Here is a 22,666-nt window from a genome sequence, read left to right on the forward strand (position 1 = left end):
GGCAGTGGTATCGATTTGACGTCATTAAGTGTCTATCCCGTTAATTGATCAAGCTGACATTGTCGAGTCCTCAGGTAAATCACCCGAAGGCCATTAAAAGTAAATTGTGTCTATGGCGATGCAGCTCTGTGTGAACTACTGCCATATATCAGAGAAATAGCTGCTCACTATGACTGTGAGGCATTAAGCAGCGACTCTATCAGGAACATTGTGATCTATAGCAGAATGGCTGCTGAAACAGGACTCTATTTTGTTATACCAAGCAGTCAAACTATTGTGTAAGCTTTGGTGATTTGCTTGGTCAGTTTTAAGTCTTAAGTCTTTAAATAATACTAAAAATATCATGCAGTTGGCGCTAGCAGGGGCTGTTACCTGTCTGCAAAGTTGGGATGCACTGATCTGACTTTTTCAGTCCTGATACAGATACCAATACCTGGGCTAGCTAAAGGTGGAGTTATGGTTCTCCAAAGATACACGGAAATGCCACAGACAAGGGTAACTGTAGCTCGCAGAAGCTCACAGAAGAGCTGACATGCAGATGCGTAGTACAGTACTGTACGTCAAGCAAGTTTGCTAGATTCAAATGCTGTCGGGAGGCAGGTTTGAAACAGAGACGAACAGAAACGTAATGTAAAGTAACAAGAGTCTGTCCACCGAACGTACAGAGTCACCAACCTATCACACTATAAGTAAGACGGCAAACAGATTGTTGAAGTAACAAAGCATGTCAAAATCAAAATACAAAGTCTGAATACTTGAATGCCATTTAATGAATGTAAAGAAAATAGATGTTTCCTAATGAACATTCTTTAACATGTTTGTCATTATCTTTATTATGGTGAGAATATGAAGGAAGTCAACAAAGTCAGACAAAAATATGAGCAACTTTCTTTTATTAGCTTGCAGTTACACATAATGTAGTACATGTTGATTCACATACTGTAGGTACTCAAGTAGTTGTCTGTACAGAAAGTGGGTTGGTTGACGCCATCATAGTGTGCTTTTGATTGACTGATTTGCAAAAGGTTATCTTCTGTCATCTCTGATTAATATAGAAATACAAACAAGCACCTTCATTCACTCATGTTTCATTTCAAATATGTATGGCCCTTTTGGCAGTGTAGGGACAACTAAAATGGAGACACTGAGACTAAGACTCATGGATGCATAAAGAGAACTGGATACGTTGGAGGGAGGCCCCCATTCATTCCTATGAAAGTCAGTCAGTGGCACATGAAGCCAAAAAAGCCAGTTCCCACTGTAAACAAATTACCCAGATGTTGCTCATGCTTCCTAATTATTGGGCCTGTGGAGCATGCTCACCAGAGACTTCCACCAGCCAAGTTGGCTAACTTGGTTTAGCCCTCCGTTAACTTGAATGGGGATAAAATAATTCAATTCTGCGGCTCTTCTAGACTTTCCAAATGTTATCGGACCGAATGGACCAAATTCTGATAGTGAAACGAGTCATTTTGTGGGGGTTGTGATGCTCAAAAAAACTGATTTACAGACATGTCTTTCACAATGTAAGTCTATAGGAAAAAGTCTATGCCACTATGTCAAATTGGCTTCAAAGCCCGGCATACTTCCTGGAGGCTTGCTAAGACTGTATTCGACACTCAATAGATTCAGAAATTTTGTCCTCTTGGAGAAAAAAATGGAAGGCCCTTATAGGCTTTTGCTCACATAAGAAATTTCAACCGCACATGGTAAACAATATTACTTTAATGAACATATAATGTGACAAAGTTAAGTTTTCATCACTGCATGACCAAAAATCTATCTAAATATCTACATGATACTTGGTTTAGTATAAAGCTGAAAGAAAGTAATGTTAGCATTTGCAGTTTCTACTTTTTGCTACGCTAAGTAGCTAATAAGTAGAAAAATACTGCTTTGGAAACAGTATTTTACACTAAACAAAGAAAATCTCATTTGTTTCTTATGTGATTTTTCCAAGCACTATGACTGAAATTAGAATGTTAATCCAGCAAGGAATTTTAAAAATAAAGTAGTAGATTGCTGTTGCAAGTTTTCTATGCTAGCCTAGCTACTATAATTGTTAAATACTGACACATTAGCTGTTGTTTTGGGAACAATATTTTACACAAACCAAAGAAAATGTCACAGGTGTTTCTTATGTGATTTTTCCCAAGCTAGACCATTAAAATTAGCATGTCAAACCCGTGGGAAATTTCCGACTTCCCACTATGAATATAACATGTAGTAGAATATGATATTGTGCTGTAAACTATGCTGGCAGTTTCAATTTGACCACTACTGTGTAGAAGGTGGAAATATTGTATATTCTTCTAAGAATTCGGACAGGTATGACCATATTTATTGTGATGTTGGAAAAGAAACCAAACAAAACAGGACCACTCTTACTTACTCTCACACTTACTTAAACTAAAAAAAATGATTATCATGCTGGGAACAGTGGTCATGGGACCAACACTGGGACCATTTAATGGATGTATTCAAACACACTGTAAATTAATAGCATAGATACAACAACAGAAAACCCAGTGATACCACTGTTGGTCCCATGTAATTTATTTTTTAAGCTGGCTAAAAAAGGTCACACCCCTTATTCCAAGCTTAAGTACTGTGTGTGCAAGCATCTTAGTGTGCAGCTGCTGCATGGAGTCAAATATATAATGTACATCTCAGTTACAGAAATGGAAATACATATGTATAAAAGAGTGCAAGACCACAATTAGATAGGAGCATTAACAGAAGTGCAGACACTTGTGGCATTTGCATCAAAGCATCAACTGTCATTGACATTCTGTGGTGATGATGAGGCCTGTCAGTCTATCTGTCCAACACTTTTGTCCAGATTTCAAAAGGCAAGATTATTGCCACCATCAAGCCCACATTTCCACCTGAACACAAGAACTATCAAAATGCTCACCAGAAGATGAACCCTTTCTAATGTCGTTGCTGTTTTACCTTTCCTCTTTCACCAACCTCGAGCTAAAGGTCATTTTTGTACAAAAGATATGACATAATTACATTTATGCTGCAACTACTGATAATTTTCACTATTAATCTTTTAAATTATGTAATATCAAGAAATAATGAAACCATGCCCAACACATTTTCCCAAAAACCAAACTGACATCTTCACTTCTTGTTTAGTCTGACCACTGACAAAGAAAAGCTGGAAATCGTCACATTTCAGAAGCTGGAATCAGCAAACTTTTGGTGTTTTGCTTGGGAAGTGACTTAATGAAAATTTGTTCTGTCAACAAACAAATTGATCAATTCGCTAATTGGTTCAATACAAGAGCAGATTCATGTTCCTAGCATTATTTTAATGATCCAGTGGTTTTTCCTCTTGCATTATAGTTTTAGCTCTGACACTAATAACGCTCTAAGAATAGCAAAGCGGTAGATATGTTATTCATTCTGTCCAACACGCTAGTATTGTGGGGTGTGACATTGTTGCCTCTAGGGGCCGTTAGCCTAGTTTCATACTTATAGTCCTGTTTATGTTTGTGTTGTGGAAGTGCGGCTAGCCAATCACAGCCAGATGTAAAACAAAAGTCTATGTTATTTTTTAAAATTTCCAATAAAACTGTGACTTGCTTTTTTGCAGTGCGTTTCAGCCACAATTGTCAGTCACCCACATTTAGCTAACTAGCTAGCTAACTAGCCATAAGGCTGGAAATAACAAAAACATAACATCAAATCAAAAATGGGTGGGATAGATAGGAGTGTAGAAGAAAAAAATGTAAAGTACCGTGTCACTCTCATAAGCTTGTTTGCCAGCTATGGTTTCTCTGACAGTTTGACATTTTCTATAGCAGGTGTTCTCAACCTTTTTGGCACAATGGACCATAGATATATACAGTATATTGACAACTTTGCTTCAAACTGTCTAACAGGGCTGGAGGGTGGTGTCACGATCGGAATAATGCCTCCTCCAAATATCTCTCAAGCTCTCCCAAACTTTTTTTTCTTTTTAGTTAGTTGCAACACTAACAGAAACCTGGCACATTTAGATTATGAAGTTAAGTGAGTGATGACTGACTGATTACCTTGTGTACTGAAGTAGTTGATGTATGTTGTGTCCTGTTGGTGTGGGTATTTCTTTGTTGCCGTATAGCAAATGTTGCAAGGTGTGGTCCAGCTTTACAGTCATATGACAATGGCTACAAACCAGATCAAACGTATTCTGAGGTGTTACAAATGACACAACTGTTCTGAATGTTGCAACTGTAACCCATTTGGTTCTTACTGTAGCATTTGCCATGGGAAGTGAAACTGTCAAAGAAAAAGCTGTCATAGCTAACTGTTGAGGTGATGTACATATGTACTATGTGCTGAGCCTGTGTTTCTGTAGCTTGTATTTGATTTTGGATTATATGCTTATCCACTTTTTAACTGAGATGTTGATGAGAAGATTAAAAAACTCATGTCTGTGTGTTAAATACACAGCATAAGTCAGGAGGCAATTAGCTTAGCTTAGCATTATGATTCAAAGGAGGCTCAAACTGCTAGCCTGTCCAAAGCTTAAAAATACACCTACCAACACTTCTAAAAACTCCAAATAAATCATATGTCATTCGTAATCTGGGGTTTTAGGAGTTCTTTTCTGTAACTATTTCTTGGCGGAGTGATTCCCAGGAGTCTTGTCATGACGCTGAGTTTGCCAGGACAGAAATGCTGGGTGGATGGTTGTCTACACTTTTTTATGTATCTGTTTGTGTACAGATTTATCAAACAGAATACAGTGCATTAATTGTTGGGATTTAGAAGTGTTGTAGGCATATGTCTGAGCCTGGATAGCTGTATCTCCATATTGCCAGTCTTTATGCTAAGTTAGGCTAACTGTCTTTTGGATCCAGCTCCATACACAGCACTTAATCATGGGATTGACATCGATCTTCTCTTGGAAAGGAGAATAAGTGTATTTACCAAAATGTCAAACTATTCCTTTAATAGCTGACCAAATGTGCAAATGGTTGTTTCAACAAAAATGCCTGTAACGAGCTAGATTTATATATGTCCTACAGTAGCTTGATTACCATTAGTTTAAGAGCATTTGAACATATTTCTACACCACAGTGAAAGTAAAGTAGCAGATTTGTTTAAAAAAAGCACTTAAAAAGACACACTGATTATTGAATTATTGACACATAAATCCATTATACAATTGAAACGGTCTTGTTTTAGAAGGTACAATTTGGGGTATCTAATATACTGTATTTCCCCACACTGCCTAAACACAGACACTATTTATGATTAATATTCTTTGCAATCAATCAATGAATGTTAGTGATTTGGTTTTGAAAAAATGTCCTCAAATTTCACAGTGTTCAATGACTTCATAAACCTTCTTTAATCATATCTAGTCTTTGTGAAGTCTCCATAAAAGAAGTCTGTCTGCAGCCAGCGATCAGCATTTCTTTAACATATTGCTTCATGCAACTCGGTGAAAAACCTCTTTATATGTTTGGCACAGTTTAAATATACAGATAGATATACAAGCAGTGCATTATGGACACCAACATTCAACAACAGCCACACAAAAAAGATCATTCAAACATTTTAAAGAGTTATTGTCTAATCAACGAGCAAATAAAGTCGGATTGAAGTGTGAAATACAGATTATTGTTTTGTTGTACCGGTGTTGAATTGATATTTTCAGAATACATACACACACCTCACATACATCCAAAAAGAATGTCCTCATGCACAACTCACACAAACAGCTCTTCTTTTGAGTGTATCTTTGCAAGAAAGAAATCACTCTAATTCAAAAGAAAACAGACTTTTCTCAATCTTGGCACAATATCAGTGTAAGAGGGAAGCACTTTAATCTAGTCGTGGTTGTAAATGTCCGACATGAAGGGTGATCATCTTGGATAAGCTTAATGGAGGCTGCTATTGCTGATGTTTGAGCTTGGATGGATGCTCACTCGTCATGGTGCAGATACATGATGGAAGGTTGTTCTGCTTTACATCCATAGCAGCATGGCACTTTCTTTGCTCCTCTGAGCCAGCCAGAAGCTAAAACTGGGAGGTTTCAGTAAAGGAGATTGCATCTGTCTTGTCAACAGTGAAGCCTCCATTGACATAGGATTTCTTCTCGCACTCTTCGTCATCCAAAGTGGCTTCCAGGGCGAAGGGGTTGGCAACGTCCACGTCTGATGTCAGATCCATCCTCTCCAGTTCCCTCTTGGATAGTTTCTGGACAATGCTGGCTCCATAAGCATCACCAAGCACGTTGATCATAGTACGGAACCGATCCCTAAAACAAACCATCAAATGAATTCTACAGCATCTCTTTTATGTTATAATCTTAACTTTTTCATCCGAGAAGAAGGAAAAACAATCTGACGGACAAAAACTTACAGCAGCCAATCCACAGCGACTATCAGAGTGACGTCACTTGCAGGTAATCCTACAGCTGTTAAGACTATCACCATGGTGACAAGCCCAGCGTTAGGAACTCCTGCTGCTCCAATACTGGCAACTGTTGCTGTTATACTGAAACAAAGAGAAAAAACATGCAGAAAGGAAATGTTACTCCTATACCAAAAGATTCTGGTCCAAATGGCAAATTGACATTCAATGTAGTACAAATATCCATGGTGCCTCAACAGTGAACCCGATAGTGATCCCCTGACTTTACCTCTTGCACCGCCAGCCAGTCAAACTTCTCACTTGTTCAGTGAAATAACTCAAAATGGATGAATTGCCATGAAATTTTGTTCTGACATTCATGGTTCCCAGGCAATGAATCCTGCTGACTTAGTTGAACCCCTGACTTTTCCTCTTGCACTCCTCCTCTTGAGTTAAATGTCTCAACTATTAGATGGTATGCCTTGAAATATGATACTACATTTTGTTGTATTGTATTTCTTGAGACCATGTACAGTGTTTAACATAAATGTTAACATTTGATGTACTGCACCAGAGTTAGCAGGAGGCTACATAAATAGTCAAATTTCATGTCTTTTTCTTGTTCTTTACTGAGAATGTGAACGTATATACATACATACATACATACATACATACTTACATATATGTGTGTGTGTGTGTGTGTGTGTGTGTGTGTGTATGTATGTGTATATATATATGTATATATATATATATATATATATATATATATATATATATATATATATATATATATAAAATCACAAAAAAACATGTTATGTCCCCTTGAAGCTACAACCACAATCTTTCCTGAACCCTAACCAAGTAGTTGACAGTCTCACCACAAATTGTCCAGTTGTCATGCAATTGTAGATGTTCAAATTTCCATTTTTCTAATCACATTAAGGACTTCTCTTTGTTCCCAAGATCAAGAATGAACTTTCAATTTTAATGTTTGAGCCAGCAGGGGACAAGAAGTCCTTAAACAGCTCAGAAAAATAAAAAAAATTCAGTTCCATATAAACTTGGCAAATCTGCTTCTCTTTTTCTGTGGAAAATTGTGTACACTTGAAAGAAATAAAAAAGCTAGAACATCTGTTAAAGGGACCTTATGGTGAGATTGATTTTTCAATTTCTGTTTCTAAGGTCAAGAATGAACTTTGAAACTCTCAAGGACGAACAAAACAAGCAGTTATTGTGCCTTAATGTCCATGGTGTCAGTGATAACTTTCTTGGTAGACATGCTGTAGAAAGCATTTTACATGTTTTCTTCAGTGTTTTATGTTTTTATAATTTTTATGGACAAGGTGTGGTTCCATCCTGGTCAGTAATAAAACTGCATTGTATTGTACTGTATTGTATCATAACTTGCAGTTAGAAATGCCCCTGAGTGACTAAGCTGTACCTGATGGTAACAATCTGGCCCACATCCAGAGCATAGTCATTCAGCTGGGCGATGAAGATAGCAGCCACTGCCTCATAGAGTGCTGTGCCGTCCATGTTAATGGTGGCACCCACTGGGAGGACGAAGCGGGTGATTCGCTTGTCGATGCGATTGTTTTCCTCAGCACATCGGAAGGTGACAGGCAGGGTGGCAGAGCTGGAAGACATTTATTAAACTCATTGGTTGCTTTGTTACTGTGACCTTATTGTGCACAGTGGTTTTGAGTCATTAATATGAAAAATGTGTTTTTCCTTGCTGCCCTGAAATGAAATATATAAAAATAATGGCAATTTATGAATGAGTACAAGCACAAAGAGGATTCTGACCTGGAGGAGATCATGAGTGCTGTCACCAGGGCCTGAGCCATACCCAGTGTGAATGTATATGGGTTCTTCCTCACAATGACAAAGAAGATCAGTGGCAGACAGATGGTGGCATGGATGGCTAGACTGAGGAATAAAACAGAGCTTATTATACAACAATGTACTTGAAAAGAATTACTTCATACTGGTTCTGTATTACTAGCACAATATAAGGCTTTTAGAGAAATACGTACACTTCATATCTATAATCATCAGACAAAAGAAAAGTGCTTGTAAGTTAATATCATGTTATTAACTATTCAGTTGCCCCATGAAAAAATAAAGTCCCTAAAATGTTTTGCACGCTGTCATGTCAAGATATTACTAGAATCAATATCATGCACTCACACTGTGCTTATACTTTTTTACTTACTTACTTACTTACTTACTTTTACTTTTTAAAAGTAGAATTACAACCATGTAAAATATACTCCATTACAGGTAAAAGTACTGCACTGAATACAGAACACAAAAGTACTGTATTATTGGGTGCAATATGTACTTAAAGGACTCATAAAAGTACTCTTTATGCAGAATGTCCCCTTCCAGAGTGTTATATTATATTGTATGTATTATATAATTGTATAACTGATGTGGTAATGTTAACGTAGCAGTATTTTATTGTTATAGTTGGTCAAAGTAGAGATAATTGTAACTACATCATTTATTGTTTCGCAGCTTAATCCATAACAATGGCAACCATGTATTTACAATCTTCTTCTAAAAAATAATAACCACAGCTGTCGGATAAATGTAGTACAAAATTTTCTTCTGAAATGTAGATGTATAAGGTAAGACATAAAGGAAATATTCATGTAAAGTGCCATAAATGGTACAGTACTTGAGTTAATGTACTCTCTGCTGCAACTTTTCACTGGGCCTAAACACAGTTCAATGAGGCAACTGTTAAAACTGTTAAAAAAAAAATAAAAAATAAAAAAGAAACAATGGACTCCTAAAAGGCTTAATCTGAATACTGTTGGAATTGGTGCGGTTGTACAAAGCATCGTTATAGTAATTGTTGGAAAAAGGCTATTTAATAATAATGATTTTTCACGACAAACGCATAAAATTAAGTGAGGTGTGACAGCTGAAAGTTATCACATGTAAAGATTTAACACCCCAAAGTGAAAATTTCAACTTAACAATGCAAGTAATGCATTTTCATGTAAGAGGAAGCAATAATGAAAAAGTTTTTTATAAGCATTTTATGCTGCATTCAGAACATTACAAAAAAGTGTGAGCACTGTGCACACTGATGTCGTCACAGGAGCGCTCTGAGCCTTGGACTAACCCTCTGACCTAACTGGAGGGGATTTACAGTACAGTCTTTAATGGTGTCACTTAGATTTAGAGGCATGAGGAAGCTTTCATTACTGCATCTGCAGGTTGAGCAGTTTTAAATGTCCTTGGCCCTTATCAGTGCCCACACAGAGCTCAGCTTTTACTGTATCACTGAGGGGAGAATCGGCCCAAATGTCAACCATAAATCCCAGTGTCTGGAACAGGCGGATACAGAGTAACGGGACAGCTTACCCACTCAGCACCGTCACCATATAAAGACCCATTTTCCTGAAGATCTCCCAGTCTTCCACCTCAATGATCTTAGCAGCGATTAGGAACAGGATCCCTATTGGCATGTAGCTGAAAAAACACAAATAGTTTGAGTCATTTGGGGTATAGAATCTACGATTATATCAAATATTGTGAATTTGGACAACAGATGAAATGATGAGTTTATTAATCAATTGACAGAAAATAATCAGCAACCATTCTAATGATCGATTAATGTTCCAATAATTTTTTTCAAGCAAAAAAGTAGCAGGTTCTAGCTTCCCAAATGGAAGTATTTGCTGGTTTTCTTAGTCTTCTATGATAATTTAAAAATATCTTTCTGTTTTGAACTGTTGGTGGGACAAATAAAGAAATTTGAATATGTCAACTTGAGTTTTTGGGATAATTGTGATGGGCATTTTCCACTATTTTATAGACCAAGTGATTTATCTAATCTGGACCTAATTTTGAGTGTAAAAATGGTTTTGATCATTGTATCTACCAAGGATCCAAAGATCTGCTACCCAACCCGGTTTGGTTCAAGGCCACTTTATTTTATGTAGCTTCGAACTCCAGTTTAGTCATTTTCAAACCTAATTCGTTAAGAAGTTTTTTTCTTTCTCTCTCAGATTGTCCCAAGTTCTCTACGCCCATATGTGTTGTGCTACAAAAGTCCCAGTGGGAGGTGCTGCTCGCAAAGCAAAACGCAGCCAGAGGTGGGCTTCTTAAATAAATATAATTAGGAGGAAGGCACATGCATTCCGGAAATATTGTTATGAGAGCAGTGTTGAGATTCCAATACTGCATGCATACACATACATACAGTGGCTAAAAACTGGCACCTCAATAACTTGATTGGGCCTGTATATTGTTCTGTTCTGGACTGTGACTGATTGAACTGTCAAGTTCAGTTGGGAAAGATGGTCTGAGTTTACCAGTAGTGCTCATCTGGCAAATATTTGGAAAAGGTTAAATGTATCTTGGGATGGCCTAAGAGGATTAGTTGGGTATAGCTGGAATAGCTGATGGGCCACATTCTGTGTTGGTCTAATATGTTTAAAAACTTTACACAAGGTCCAATTATTTGCTTTTTCTAATACTATGAGCTCCATTTCACAACCAAGTTTGCAACCCTATCCAAATAATTCCATCTGGTGAGGAAAACCATGAGATGTGATTGAAAGCTCGAGAAAAATACTAGGAAAACCCTGAGTTAAGATTTTTTTGTTAACCACCGTTTAAAAGGTGAAAAGCAAGATAGCGATTCAAGTCTCAAGATTTTCAGTACTAGTCGGATTCAAAGGGGCTAGGCCTTGAAGAATGGGTACTGGCTAAGTTCGGGTCTCAGTTTTAGGTCCATGCGAACATTATGGATCCATTCTTAAAAAGTACGCAAAAAGTCACATGTACATAGTTATCCAAGTTTTAACAACTGAAAGGATGCTCCTGAGTTCACCATGTACGTAGGTTTTAACTTTGTGTACCTTTGGAAGCCCATGCCTGTAGACCAGTCTTTTATACATACCACATAATTATCTGCACCAGTTTCATGGTTGCTTCATTCAGGGCATCAAAAAATTCCAGGAGGATGCGTCCCTTTTCACCCATCTTCCCAATGACAAGTCCAAAAGCAACACAGAATACGATAAGACCCAATACGTTGATTCCATCAGAATATGTCCCAATGATTTTATAGTCCTTGGTGATATTCTGCTGACAGAGAAAACAAAGAGGTGATTCATTCAGTTAGCCAAGACCAGGCCAGGAAGCTGCTTTCACAACCACATTAGCTGACTCTAAAGAGCCATTGATGAGCTGTGCAAATGTTTTCTATGGGATCACAGCCCACTGACCCATAGCTACTTATAACTCATTATTGGGCCTTCTGATGCATTTAAATCAGACGCTGGTTGCCAGGTGCAGAAACATGAAACTTAACGTGAAGCAGATGGATCAACAAGGACACACTGTTGTCGTGTTAAGATCAAAACTCAAACAATCCTGTAGAAGAATGTTTCCTACAGAGGACACTGGTGGACTCATGCAAGTCTAACCTTGAAATGCAAATCTACACATCGGCTGCACCATGTGGCAGTGAGAGGTAAACCTCTTTCAATTCCCAGAAATTTGGGAATCAGGAAGGGCAATGACATTGATAGCATTTATGTACTGACTGCTCTACATTATCAGAATAGAGTATTGTTCACACCTACCTCCACTGCTGCCATGATAGTAGTTGTCAGAGGTGGAATTGTGGTGGTGTCGGCTGACACTTTTGGAGGCTCCAACTCTTTGCGCTTGGTCTTGTACTAGAGTGTAATAGGTCACATTTCACAACACTAGTGATACCTTCACATGGCTGCATACTGTATTATCACCAGAGCCTGATGTACTGCAGGTCTGAATCACACTTTAAACAGTGGCACAGAAATGAATGATGGATGTGCAAAAGCATCTTACCTGTTGAAAACAAGCCTGCACCAGATTTTCTGGAAACATGTTTCTGTTGATGTGAAAAGACAAGATCAGGGGTGGATGAAGGACACAGAGGATAATGATGTGTACTACAATCATTCAGTAACAGATGGGGCATTGCATCTGTCTGCTGTATGTGTCTTTTGAGGCAATAGTGCTAAAATACTGAAATCAGTGTTTGCAGATAGCTTTCTCCAGGGATACCAAGATTTTGTCAATAGAAAGTTGCGGGGAAATCTGATGTTCAGTACTGCACATTGATTTCCTTTGCCTATTGCCTTTAATTCAAGAAACTGATTAGTCGTAAAGTCTAATCTAAACCTGGCATTAAAGGTCTCAATTTGCTTCAAACGAAGTGCTTGTCAGATCATCTAACAGCGCCTGAAAACCCCTTTCTGATGGCCAAATCAACGTAATTTTTTAAGATGCTGTAATTTTCCAAAACAGAAATACCAGAATCACAATCACTTTTTCAAAGTGATCAGCCAGGTGTGTGGATGTATGAAAGTAAGGGAAGGTACATACAACTCATTCAAGCTCTTTTTTCATTCTTCACAGAACTAGACAACTTCTTTCCCTTCTGGTGTGTACAACCGAGTACAACACTATGAATGCTTTTATGGACTGTCCGAAAATGTGTGCCTCATTTCTATGATTTATCGCATTGAGACACAGAGAGATGGGGAGGCGCTGGAATGCGGCAAGGAAGAGGCTGTGGCAATAGTTTTGACCTACCCTCAACTATGGCTATTCTGAACAAATATAAACAATTTTACCTTTGGTGTTGAACAACATGTATTGTACAACTTAATTTGTTAGAAGCTAAAAGACAGAATAGGAGGTGGCAAATTGCTGTTGACTGATCACCAAGGGTCAAGTATTTCAATTTTAGAGCATCAGGGAAAGACATAAGCCCGCAGATTCTTTAAATTCAAACTGAGCACTCTGAACATAAAAACTTTCATCATGTTCATGAGAGCATATGCAGTTTCTTTCACATGGCTGTTAGGTCACCTGAGGAGGTCCAGGAGTGTGTCAACTGTTGTGACGTTGGGCGTGGTCCCAGTTCTGTCAATGTGGTCAGCTGTCTGAGAGACTCCTGGTTTGATAGTCATCACTAAAACAATGCCTGCAAAGGATGACCACAACTCAATAACATTATCAACCACCACTTTTACACACACCATCTGGGTGACTGAACTTTAAAGTCATCCAAAAGATAGCAGAATTTAAAGGAACTGTTGGAGTCAGGACGTGATTTAGCCTTGCATAACTTAAAGACTTGAAACAGGGGGCAATGGCTAGCTTATTGGCTCAATCCAAAGTTCAAAAACACCTCTAAAGTGCACTAGTTTATATATTGTATCGAGTTTTTAAAATCTGTACTCAAACAGAAATGTAAAAACTATAATTTGTGGTTTTAGGTGGAGTTACATGCTGGAACTATTTCTTTACAGTTTATCCATCTATCCCTGTAGCTCAGGTTGCCAGATATGGTCAAGTAGCACAGGTTTTGGTCACTGTACAGGCATAATGGCACCAAACTTGGCAACCTCACTGAGGTTTGAACTGTTGTTACATTTCCATTCGTGCACTGATTAAACTGATTAAACTGACAAGATATGTGTTAATTAGTAAAATCTAAAGGTGTCAGTAGGCAGAGCCAGGCTAGCTGTTAAGCCAGCTGCTAGCTGACCACGTCAGTACGAGCAAAGTGAAGACAGGCTTGAGAGAAGGAAAATAAAAACTCACCGAGAATAACTGCAATGATGGTTGTTGAGAAGTAATATACAACAGCTCGCAGACCTATCCTTCCTGATACCTCAGAGTCCAGGGCTGCAACACCTGAGGACAAGAAACACAATATGTAGTCCAAATCTAAACCAAAGGCTTGCCCACCCGCCAAATATCAAAACACAATTGCAACTGTGGTGTATTTTCATTAAATGTCATTGGTGTGCTTAAAGACAATATTAAGCTATGCAGATTGATTTTATAAGTTTATAAGCAATAAGGGCTAGTGTCATACAATTTGTATCGGTGTAGTTATAATCTCATGAACCATATTTAATCACAATGTACGTATAGAGGCACGGTAGAAGAATCATAATCATACACTGGAGAAATTTGAGTGTGTTTGTATTACATGTCACTTTGCTTGGGTCTGCATTAAAGTCTTCACCTTCTAAAAAAAATACTCTCTGGAGGAGATCAAGAAATAAGGGTGTAAAATGACTAGAATAACTTATAAAAAAATAAGAGGCCAGAAGACAACTTGGCAATAATGGTGTAAAATGATTCCCAATACTTATATATAAAAATTGGATATAATCAGGTAGAATTGAATATGCCAGTACATATCCTCAAACAGCTCAAAACCTGTTTTGAAGAGTTTTGACCAACAACGATTGACGGAGATAAAAGTAACATAATAATTGGTCAAAAATTAGGGAGGGTGGATGATAAGGTGTGACCTAAGCCGACCCAAAGACATAAAAACAATGCCCCAAAGAAAAAACCTTTGAAGCGATTTGGTTCTTTGTAAAAGTGCTACTTGCTCCCCTTTTTTTGCCGGCAATAAAAGAACACTTTGCTGCTTGGACCTCTGAATCCCTTTTATTTTCAAGAGAGAGTTTTTTGCTCTGGTACATTTTTCTGCAACAATTTGATACAACACAACTTCTAAATTGGTTTAAAGGTCTTTCATACCAAGATTTATACTAGACAATGGCTAAATCTAAGTTATTCATGTTTTCTGGGGCTATAAAAGGCACAGTTTACATCAGTAATAATTTTAAAAATGTTTACATTTTGTAAAAAGGCCTAAATGTTGAGAATTGCATAAAATGTCATTAGTCAAAATTATTTAGTCAAAGCAGTTTTAGATACTTCCATAGGAGTATATTTCTGAGTGGGAATGATTGAATCCTTATTTTTTGGCCTAAAACATAGGTAGATACCAAGTCTATAACTATTGGAAACCATAACAAGTAACAACATCCAAGACAGCTTGAATTGATGTCAAAACTGAATAATCTGCAATCAATATGTTTACCATCTATTTCCTCCCTGAGCAGGATAGAGAGTGACAATACATTTACTTGTCTTTTTACACATGTATACATAAAAAAAGAGTTATCAGGAGAACTCCTGTTACTACACTGTGCAACTGCAGGCACTGCTTAGATTCATATAATACACAGTAAGAAATAATGGCGCACAGGTGGTGAAACTCAAGTGAATTGCAGGTGGGAAAAACAAATTTTAGTAATCAACATCTACTGATGCGGAAACTGGCATCATGGACTAATAATGGAACAAAATGCCAGGATGTAAAAGTTCTTTCCCAAACATAATTTGTCATTTGTACTCATTGATCAGTCGGCTTTAGCTCAAGCTGAAGGTAACAAAAGAAAGAAAAAAAAATCTGCCACTATGCTATCTTGCTTTCAAAGTCCTGCCCATATTCTGCTTGTGGAAGATTTCCTCCCTATCACTGTCACATTACATGAGCAAGATCAATTTGAGGCTTCTGTGAAATATGCTATGTAATTTCTTCATTTTGCATATATAAGAATGAACTGCTTCTAGGCTTATTTCCATTCCAGCAGGGGGCCTTCATATGCTGCTGTGAATGAGGTGAGGGGATTAGCTTGAGAAGATGTAATGCAGCTCCTAACTGACATTCTTCAACAGTCAGCTGGAGTATCAGATACCCTATGCTTGTCTTGTGTATTTTGTGAATGTTACTTAATTTCTTTAGACAGCTGAACTGACATAACCAGATAGATGTTTGTCTTACTGTAGCTTTGCTGCATTCAGACCACAAGCAGCTGAAACTATGCAGTCTGATACGCTCTGGTTGCATCTCATTAGTTTGCAGCTATGTGCAATGCATTTCGTTTTGTCTTCCAACGTCATTTCATTGACATTGCTTTCTACCAAGCACTAAATAAGTTCAATTTGACAATCAATTCATGCATTTTTTTTGGGCATCAACTTGTGATGTCTATCACAAGTTCACAGAACCCCAGATGAACCCAAGGTGACATATAAAAATGTTATCGTTTGTCCAAACAACAGTTAACAGCCAAAAATATTCAGTTTGTTACCATGTAAGACAAATAAAAGCAGCAAATTCTCACATTCTCACAACCTCATTATTTAAAAGTACACTGACCTTTATTCATTCATTACTGATCTTCACATTGTAATGCACCCCTCTATCACAAATTGTAGGACTAAGGGTGCGATTCAAAGTAGTCACATTTAAGTTACCTGTTATCATGCTTGAAATGATGAGTGGAAGGATGACCAGCTTGAGCATTCGCATGAGGATCTCTCCTGGGAAGCCAAAATATTGCTTGTGGAGTTGAGAGAGGGATGCATACTCTCTAACTACAATGCCCAAACTGATCCCTGCAAGATCAGGAGAGAGGCACAGTCAAATAATAAAGACTACTTGGTTTCAGCTGAAAAGAAAACTAAAGAAACACAGCTTGTCAGAGTGCTTGAATCACAGAGCAGACAACCATTATGGCTGAATATAAACGTGTGGAAGCAAGATCAACAAGCACAATGCAACCTAAAGGTGAAATAGAGTCATAATCCAGTTACCAGATTAGTCTGGTTGGTGTTGGCAACATAGGATGGAATACAGACATAGAAAGACACAACACTGCACATTTCCAACATTTAAAATGTATTATATCTCTTCAATTAATGCAGAATTAGCTCTGCATTAGCTACTGTTACAATCACATTATTTCACAGGTCAGTGAGGTTTAATCCATATGGAATTCATGTGGCGCAGTGCACACTGGTGTATATTTTCCAGCTATAAACTTCACATGTATCCCACTCAGTGATTTTAGTAATGCACTCCAAATGTCCAAGTGCGTTATCACCTATAACAGACCACCATTAAAGGTGCTTGTAAAAGACTGGGATGACACAGCAAACAGTGATCTATTAAGACATGACCTATTGAGTTTTGAAGGGGGGAGCTATTTCAGATGGTTCTGAAGTAAAGGTCTAGTTAATTTTTCCCATAAACAGTGTTAGATGAATGACACTTGCACCACTTAGATATAAAGATTTCCTGGTTGATCATTAATCAAAGAGGGACAATTGTGTTGTGCTGGTTCCTTGATACAAAGTTGAAGGTACAAGCCTTGTATACAGAAAGGCTTTGGGGGAGAAGTTAACTATGACTCCAAAAATGCATTTTGGGAAGAAACTTTCAATCACACCGCTTTAAATTTCTGTAATGTACGCCACTAACAGTGGAAGCTAAAGATTACACTGCTTATATGCAGATTGCTAATGGTGCCAGCATCCGGTTTCTCAAATTATTGTCTCTCGCAAATTGCACATACGGTCTTCTTGCATGCTCATGCATGGGCCACAAGTATATGTTCATATCTGTTTTGATTAGTTACATGTGTCAAAATGAATGGAAGATGACATTATATAATGTTGCAAGTCACAGCTTGCATGTTGCAAATTTGGTGAAACAGGCCCCTGATTTGGGTGTGTAATATTTAACCCCATCCACCGTGCCAAAATAACAGACAAAACCCAGTTTCTCAGAAACAACCCAGTTAGCACCAACCGGGATGTCAACATTGATTTCTAGTTGAAAACTGGGAAATATTCAGTCTGAATGTCTAAGACCTCTTTTCACCCTCTTCTCAACCAGCTGAAATGCAGCTACAACATCAATGTGTCACAAAACACAAATGTGTTAAATCATTTTGAGAATTTGTTCAGTTGTAGCTTATAGCACCTTTCATACAAGAAATGCAGCTCAAAGTGCTTTACAACAAAAATTACATGACAAGGACATAAAAGAACATAAAAGCATGTAGAAAAAAACCCCAAAACAAAACATTGATGTAACATAAGATGGAAAATAAAATTAAAGTAAAACCCACTTGATAAGGTGAAACTAAAATACATAGAATGCATAATAATCAAAGAATAAAATATGAAAAGAACATAGAATGTATAAAATAAATTAAAATATAACATTTTAAAAGTGCAGCAGAGAGCAAGTGCGAAGCTATTTAAATGCTTGGGTAAAGAGATAGGTTTTAAGCTTTCTTTTGAAAGTATCTAGCGATCTGGCTTCCCTGATATCTATGGGCAGTGTATTCCATAGTTTGAGGTCGTAATTGTGAGGTCGTAAATGTTAAAGGAAGGGAGTGCAGAGCAGCTAAAAGTAGACGCAATGTGATCTCTCCTCTTGGTTCTGGTTAATAGTGGAGCTGCAGAGTTTTGGATGAGCTGAAGTCTCTCAGTGGCTTTTTGCGGGAGTCCAGTAAAAAGTGCATTACAGTAGTCTAGCCCGCTTGAGATGAAGGCATGAGTTACTTTCTCAGCATCTTTTTGATTTATAAATGATCGTGCTTTTGTTACATTTCTGAGGTGAAAAAATGATGTTTTCATCACCTTGTTGATATGTGAACTGAAGTTTAGATCTGAAACTTAAATAACACCAAGATTTGTAACCTCAAATTTAATCCAGGGAGTTATTCTCTTTTGGTTTTGGGGCCCGACTAGAAGGATTTCAGTTTTATCCTCATTTAATTTGCAGAAGTTATTGCTCATCCATTTATTTATTGCTATTTGACAGTTGGTGATGGAGTTAATAGCTGCAGCATCATTTGGTTCAGCAGAGATGTACAGTTGTGTGTCATCTGCATAACTATGGAAACATACATTGTGTTCTCTGATGATGTCACCAAGTGGCAGCATGTACAGCGAGAGATGTAATTCCAATGTATTTAATGTTTCATAAATATGGAAATATATAGTAATAGTGGAATATTTGTTTTGGGGCAGAAAAGAAAAACAAATAAATCCAATAACAGAGCGCAGGTTGGGACTCGTAGCACTCTCTCCATCTCTCTCTTCTGCTCTGTTCTGTTGTCTGTCTCTGTGTCACGGATGTATAAATGGCTGCAGGTCTGTGTGTCTGGTGGAGCTGAGCTTTGGCTGAGTGGTCAGTGCAGTTGTCTGTGTTTTGGGAGACTGGGGTATGAGACCCGGTGTGGGAATCACCTTTTGCTAGATCATACTTCACTGGGATTTGCATTGGTGAAATTTTTCATCCTCTACAATGTGCATATAATAGCCTATTGTCATTTTGGAGCCTGACTAAGATACCAAAGTTCTCTGATAAGTCAGTATTGCCAGTGAAATATAGTCTAAATATGAATGTTTAATCAACATCTTCAAATAGTAGGTGAAAAAACTTTCACTCCTGAACCAGTTTTGAATGTCTTTTCACTAGTGACCACAGCCGTTCCTTAAATATCTTTTGAAACGGGAAAATGCTCACTGGGAAAGCTGAATTAATTAAAACTAATGGCCATAACATAAACCTTTATGATTGTTACCTCATCCGGGAGAGTACCATGTTTCTATGTGAAGAAACATTGAGGATATCTTTTGAAGAAAAACTTGAAATGGGAATACAGAATGAGGAAAAATGCTTTCGGCAACCAGCAGCTCCATTCACTTTGCAATTTGGTATTTGTTGATGTCAAGCACCTTGTTTCGACCTAGAGTGTAGGCATTTTAATGTTACCACGTAAAGTACAGGCAAAGAAAGTAACAGTTGCCATTTTAATTGCTTTTACTTTCTTGGAGTATGTGTGTGGCTGAAAAACACCTACCAAGACCTTTAAAGGCGTGTGTTTAAACAGCCAATGAACCAGTTGAACATTAGCTGTATGTTATGCTAGCACCAGATGTACCAACCATGATGATGTGTGCCAGGTATTTGTGTCCAGCTCAACCTCTGACTAAACTCAGAAAACATCAGTTATTTCTGTTATTTCCCTCAAGTCTCTCTTTTTATGTCTCATCTCTGTACATTTATGAGGAAAATTCATAAAGCCCCGGGATACACGCAATTTTGAGAATTCGCATCTAATCACATTTTTCCATTGTTCTTTTAATGCAATTGCTCCACCTCTAAAATTTGCTTTGTGTTAAGTCTGTAATTTACACATTTGATTTTGTCCGATAAATCTGTACACAAACAAAACTGTAAAATTGTGATTTTAAGAGGAGGTACTTTTCTTGATGTACAATGGTCAAATGCAGAAACTTATTAAGTCTAGTCACTACACAGTACAGTCTGTACACAGAATATTCTAAAACCCATGCTCATCCGAAGTATCTAGCAACCTGTTCATAAGTTCAAGGTTCAAGTTATACTGAGAGATGATGCATAAATGTCTTGGGTGAATGGATAAAATGGATAAAATTAATGGAACTGTTGTTTGAAAGAAAGAGTTCCAGCATATAAGTCCCCCTGACACCACAAATTATAGTTTTTACGCTTATGTTTGTGTACAGATTCAACAAATGACATACAACTTTGGACAGTCCTGGGCTACCTGATTCCCCCGAGTTCAGTCTTTATAGTCTGGAAATCCATGGTATCAGTTTTGAGTTTTTCTCTTTCTCAAAAAGAGAACAAACAAGCTTATATTATGAAATGTTGAACTATTTTTTAAAATCTGAATGTGTTTAATAATGAAAGCAGGTACTACTAACTGTCTGATCCATCTAACAGAGGACATGCAGCTCAAGGTAACCTGTCAAAAAATATGAAAAGACATCCGATAACCACAATTCAGACATTGTAATGCTTCCTAAGCCCATATGTTCTAAGCAACCACAGATAGTGTACTGTACACTGTGCTATAGGACTCCACACTGACCCAGCATCAGCTGTCACTTCAGTCTGGTCACGTTTGACTGAGGCACATCCAGACACTGGGGGAGAAATCTGCTCTTTGCCTCTGGAGGACAGAGGCTATGTCTCCTACAGCACCACACAGAGTACTCATCCTCCATTCTATATTATATATGAATATGAAATACACTGCATGTGCTCCTTTACACACATAAGCATTTACTGTGGCTGTTTAGTCAAGCAGTGGCCAGCTGATGCAAAAGAGGCTGATTTATTTCAACACTGACAGCAGCAGAAAAAAAGATTGAATGGTAAAACAAAGAAAATAAGGAAGGAATGGACGTGTAACTAAAAAACGACATCAAGAAAGGTGAAAGCGTCTCAGCATAAAAGGTGAAAGCGTCTCAGCATACATGAACAGACATTGGGGGGCTTTCACATACCAAGCAGCACTGATAAAACCGTGGCGATCAGAAGCCAATTCCTCTTCAGCAAGCCTTTGAAATTCACGCCTCGTCGCTCTTTGTTGCCCATCATGTCCATGGTGTTGCTTTCTCTCCAAAAGGGAGAAACACAATGGTTCCCGTGGAAACACAAAAGGCTCCTGCGGCCGGGATGTCAGATGCAGACGAGAGGCAGAGGAGGATGGAGTTTCCGTGTTGCTACAGCAAAGGATGCAGCCGTCAGACGCTGCTGATGGCCAGTGTTGGTGTGAGGGAGGGAGTGTGTGTACGTGTGTGTGTATAGCAGAGAGGGAAGGAGGGAGGGAGACAGTCGCCTTCTCCCTCCACCACCCTTCCCCCCTCACAAGGTGTCTGACATTTTCTCCTTTTCATGCCTGCAATTGCAGCTTGTGATGCAGGAAGAGGAATACAGGACAGGAAATACAGATTTTTCACCTTGTGGAAACTGATTTGAATTCAAGTATGATTCCAGGACTTTCCATGATAAAGTCTTAACTTAACCTAGAACACTACCACTGACTAAAACTGTTCAAGTCAAGGTCTAGGCTTATCTTGTCATTTTATGCGGACAGAGAGCAGCTGCTGCTGCATGAAAAATAACGACAAATCTGGTTTTATTTTTTATCTTATGACTCCAGCTGATCTTCTATTATTGCCTCACTCAGTACACTGGTCTTACAGGTATCTACAATACTGATATGTGACAATGCTGCCATCTGCTGTGTCCCTGACAGCTTTCTCATTATGTCACCAGTGGTGGAAGAAGTACTCAGACCCTTTAAAAGTACCAATGAAGCAATGGAAAAATACTCCATTACAAGTAAAAGTCCTGCATGAAAAATCCTACTATAGTAAAAGTACATAAGTATTATGAGCTTGATGTAGTTAAAGTATTGCAGTAAAAGTAGTGGTTTGGTCCCTCTGACTGATATATTATTATATATGACATCATTAGATTATTGATAGTGAAGCATCAGTGTTAGAGCAGCATGTTACTGTTGTAGCTACTGGAGGTGGAGCTAGTTTACACTACTTTATATACAGTTAGCTAGTTTAGTCCAGTGGTTCCCAACCTAGGGGTCGGGCCCCTCCAAAGGGTCAGCAGATAATTCTGAGGGGTCGTGAGATGATTAAAGGGAGAGGAAAGAAGAAAAAACAAAGTTCTGATACACAAATCTGTTTTCAGTTTTTGGACTTTTTCTCTAATCTTTGATTTTTGGTGAAATATTGGATCATTTGAACATTTATTGGAATGAAATCA

At 38.0% G+C, this 22,666-nt stretch overlaps 1 protein-coding gene across 2 annotated transcripts; it reads right to left on the reverse strand.

Moving 5' to 3' along the window:
- Positions 1-876: 876 nt before the first annotated feature.
- Positions 877-21,664, reverse strand: slc1a1 (solute carrier family 1 member 1). Of its 2 annotated transcripts, none has more exons than XM_067579111.1 (12): positions 21,385-21,664; positions 16,507-16,647; positions 13,981-14,073; positions 13,243-13,357; positions 12,214-12,256; positions 11,967-12,062; positions 11,279-11,463; positions 9,736-9,843; positions 8,164-8,286; positions 7,799-7,993; positions 6,367-6,501; positions 877-6,262 (listed from the first exon to the last, which is right to left on the reverse strand). In XM_067579111.1, the coding sequence occupies exons 1-12, from the start codon at positions 21,482-21,484 to the stop codon at positions 6,022-6,024; spliced, it is 1,575 nt and encodes a 524-aa protein (XP_067435212.1). In that variant the 5' UTR covers positions 21,485-21,664; the 3' UTR covers positions 877-6,021. The 2 variants fall into 2 exon arrangements, with proteins under 2 accessions (XP_067435212.1, XP_067435211.1); XM_067579110.1 differs by having other exon boundaries at positions 11,279-11,466.
- Between the last annotated feature and the right edge of the window lie 1,002 nt (positions 21,665-22,666).

This window comes from Thunnus thynnus, chromosome 22, assembly GCF_963924715.1.
Source record: "Thunnus thynnus chromosome 22, fThuThy2.1, whole genome shotgun sequence".
NCBI classification, from domain to species: Eukaryota; Metazoa; Chordata; class Actinopteri; order Scombriformes; family Scombridae; genus Thunnus; species Thunnus thynnus.

Coding starts and splice junctions, on each gene's coding strand:
- slc1a1 (XM_067579110.1), bottom strand. CDS start 21,484: ATGGACATGATGGGCAACAAAGAGCGACGAGGCGTGAATTTCAAAGGC. Junction 16,648..21,384: donor GGTTTTATCAGTGCTGCTTG/GTATGTGAAAGC, acceptor CTGATCTTGCAG/GGATCAGTTTGGGCATTGTA. Junction 9,844..11,278: donor CTGGTGCAGATAATTATGTG/GTATGTATAAAA, acceptor GTGTTTTTTCAG/CTACATGCCAATAGGGATCC.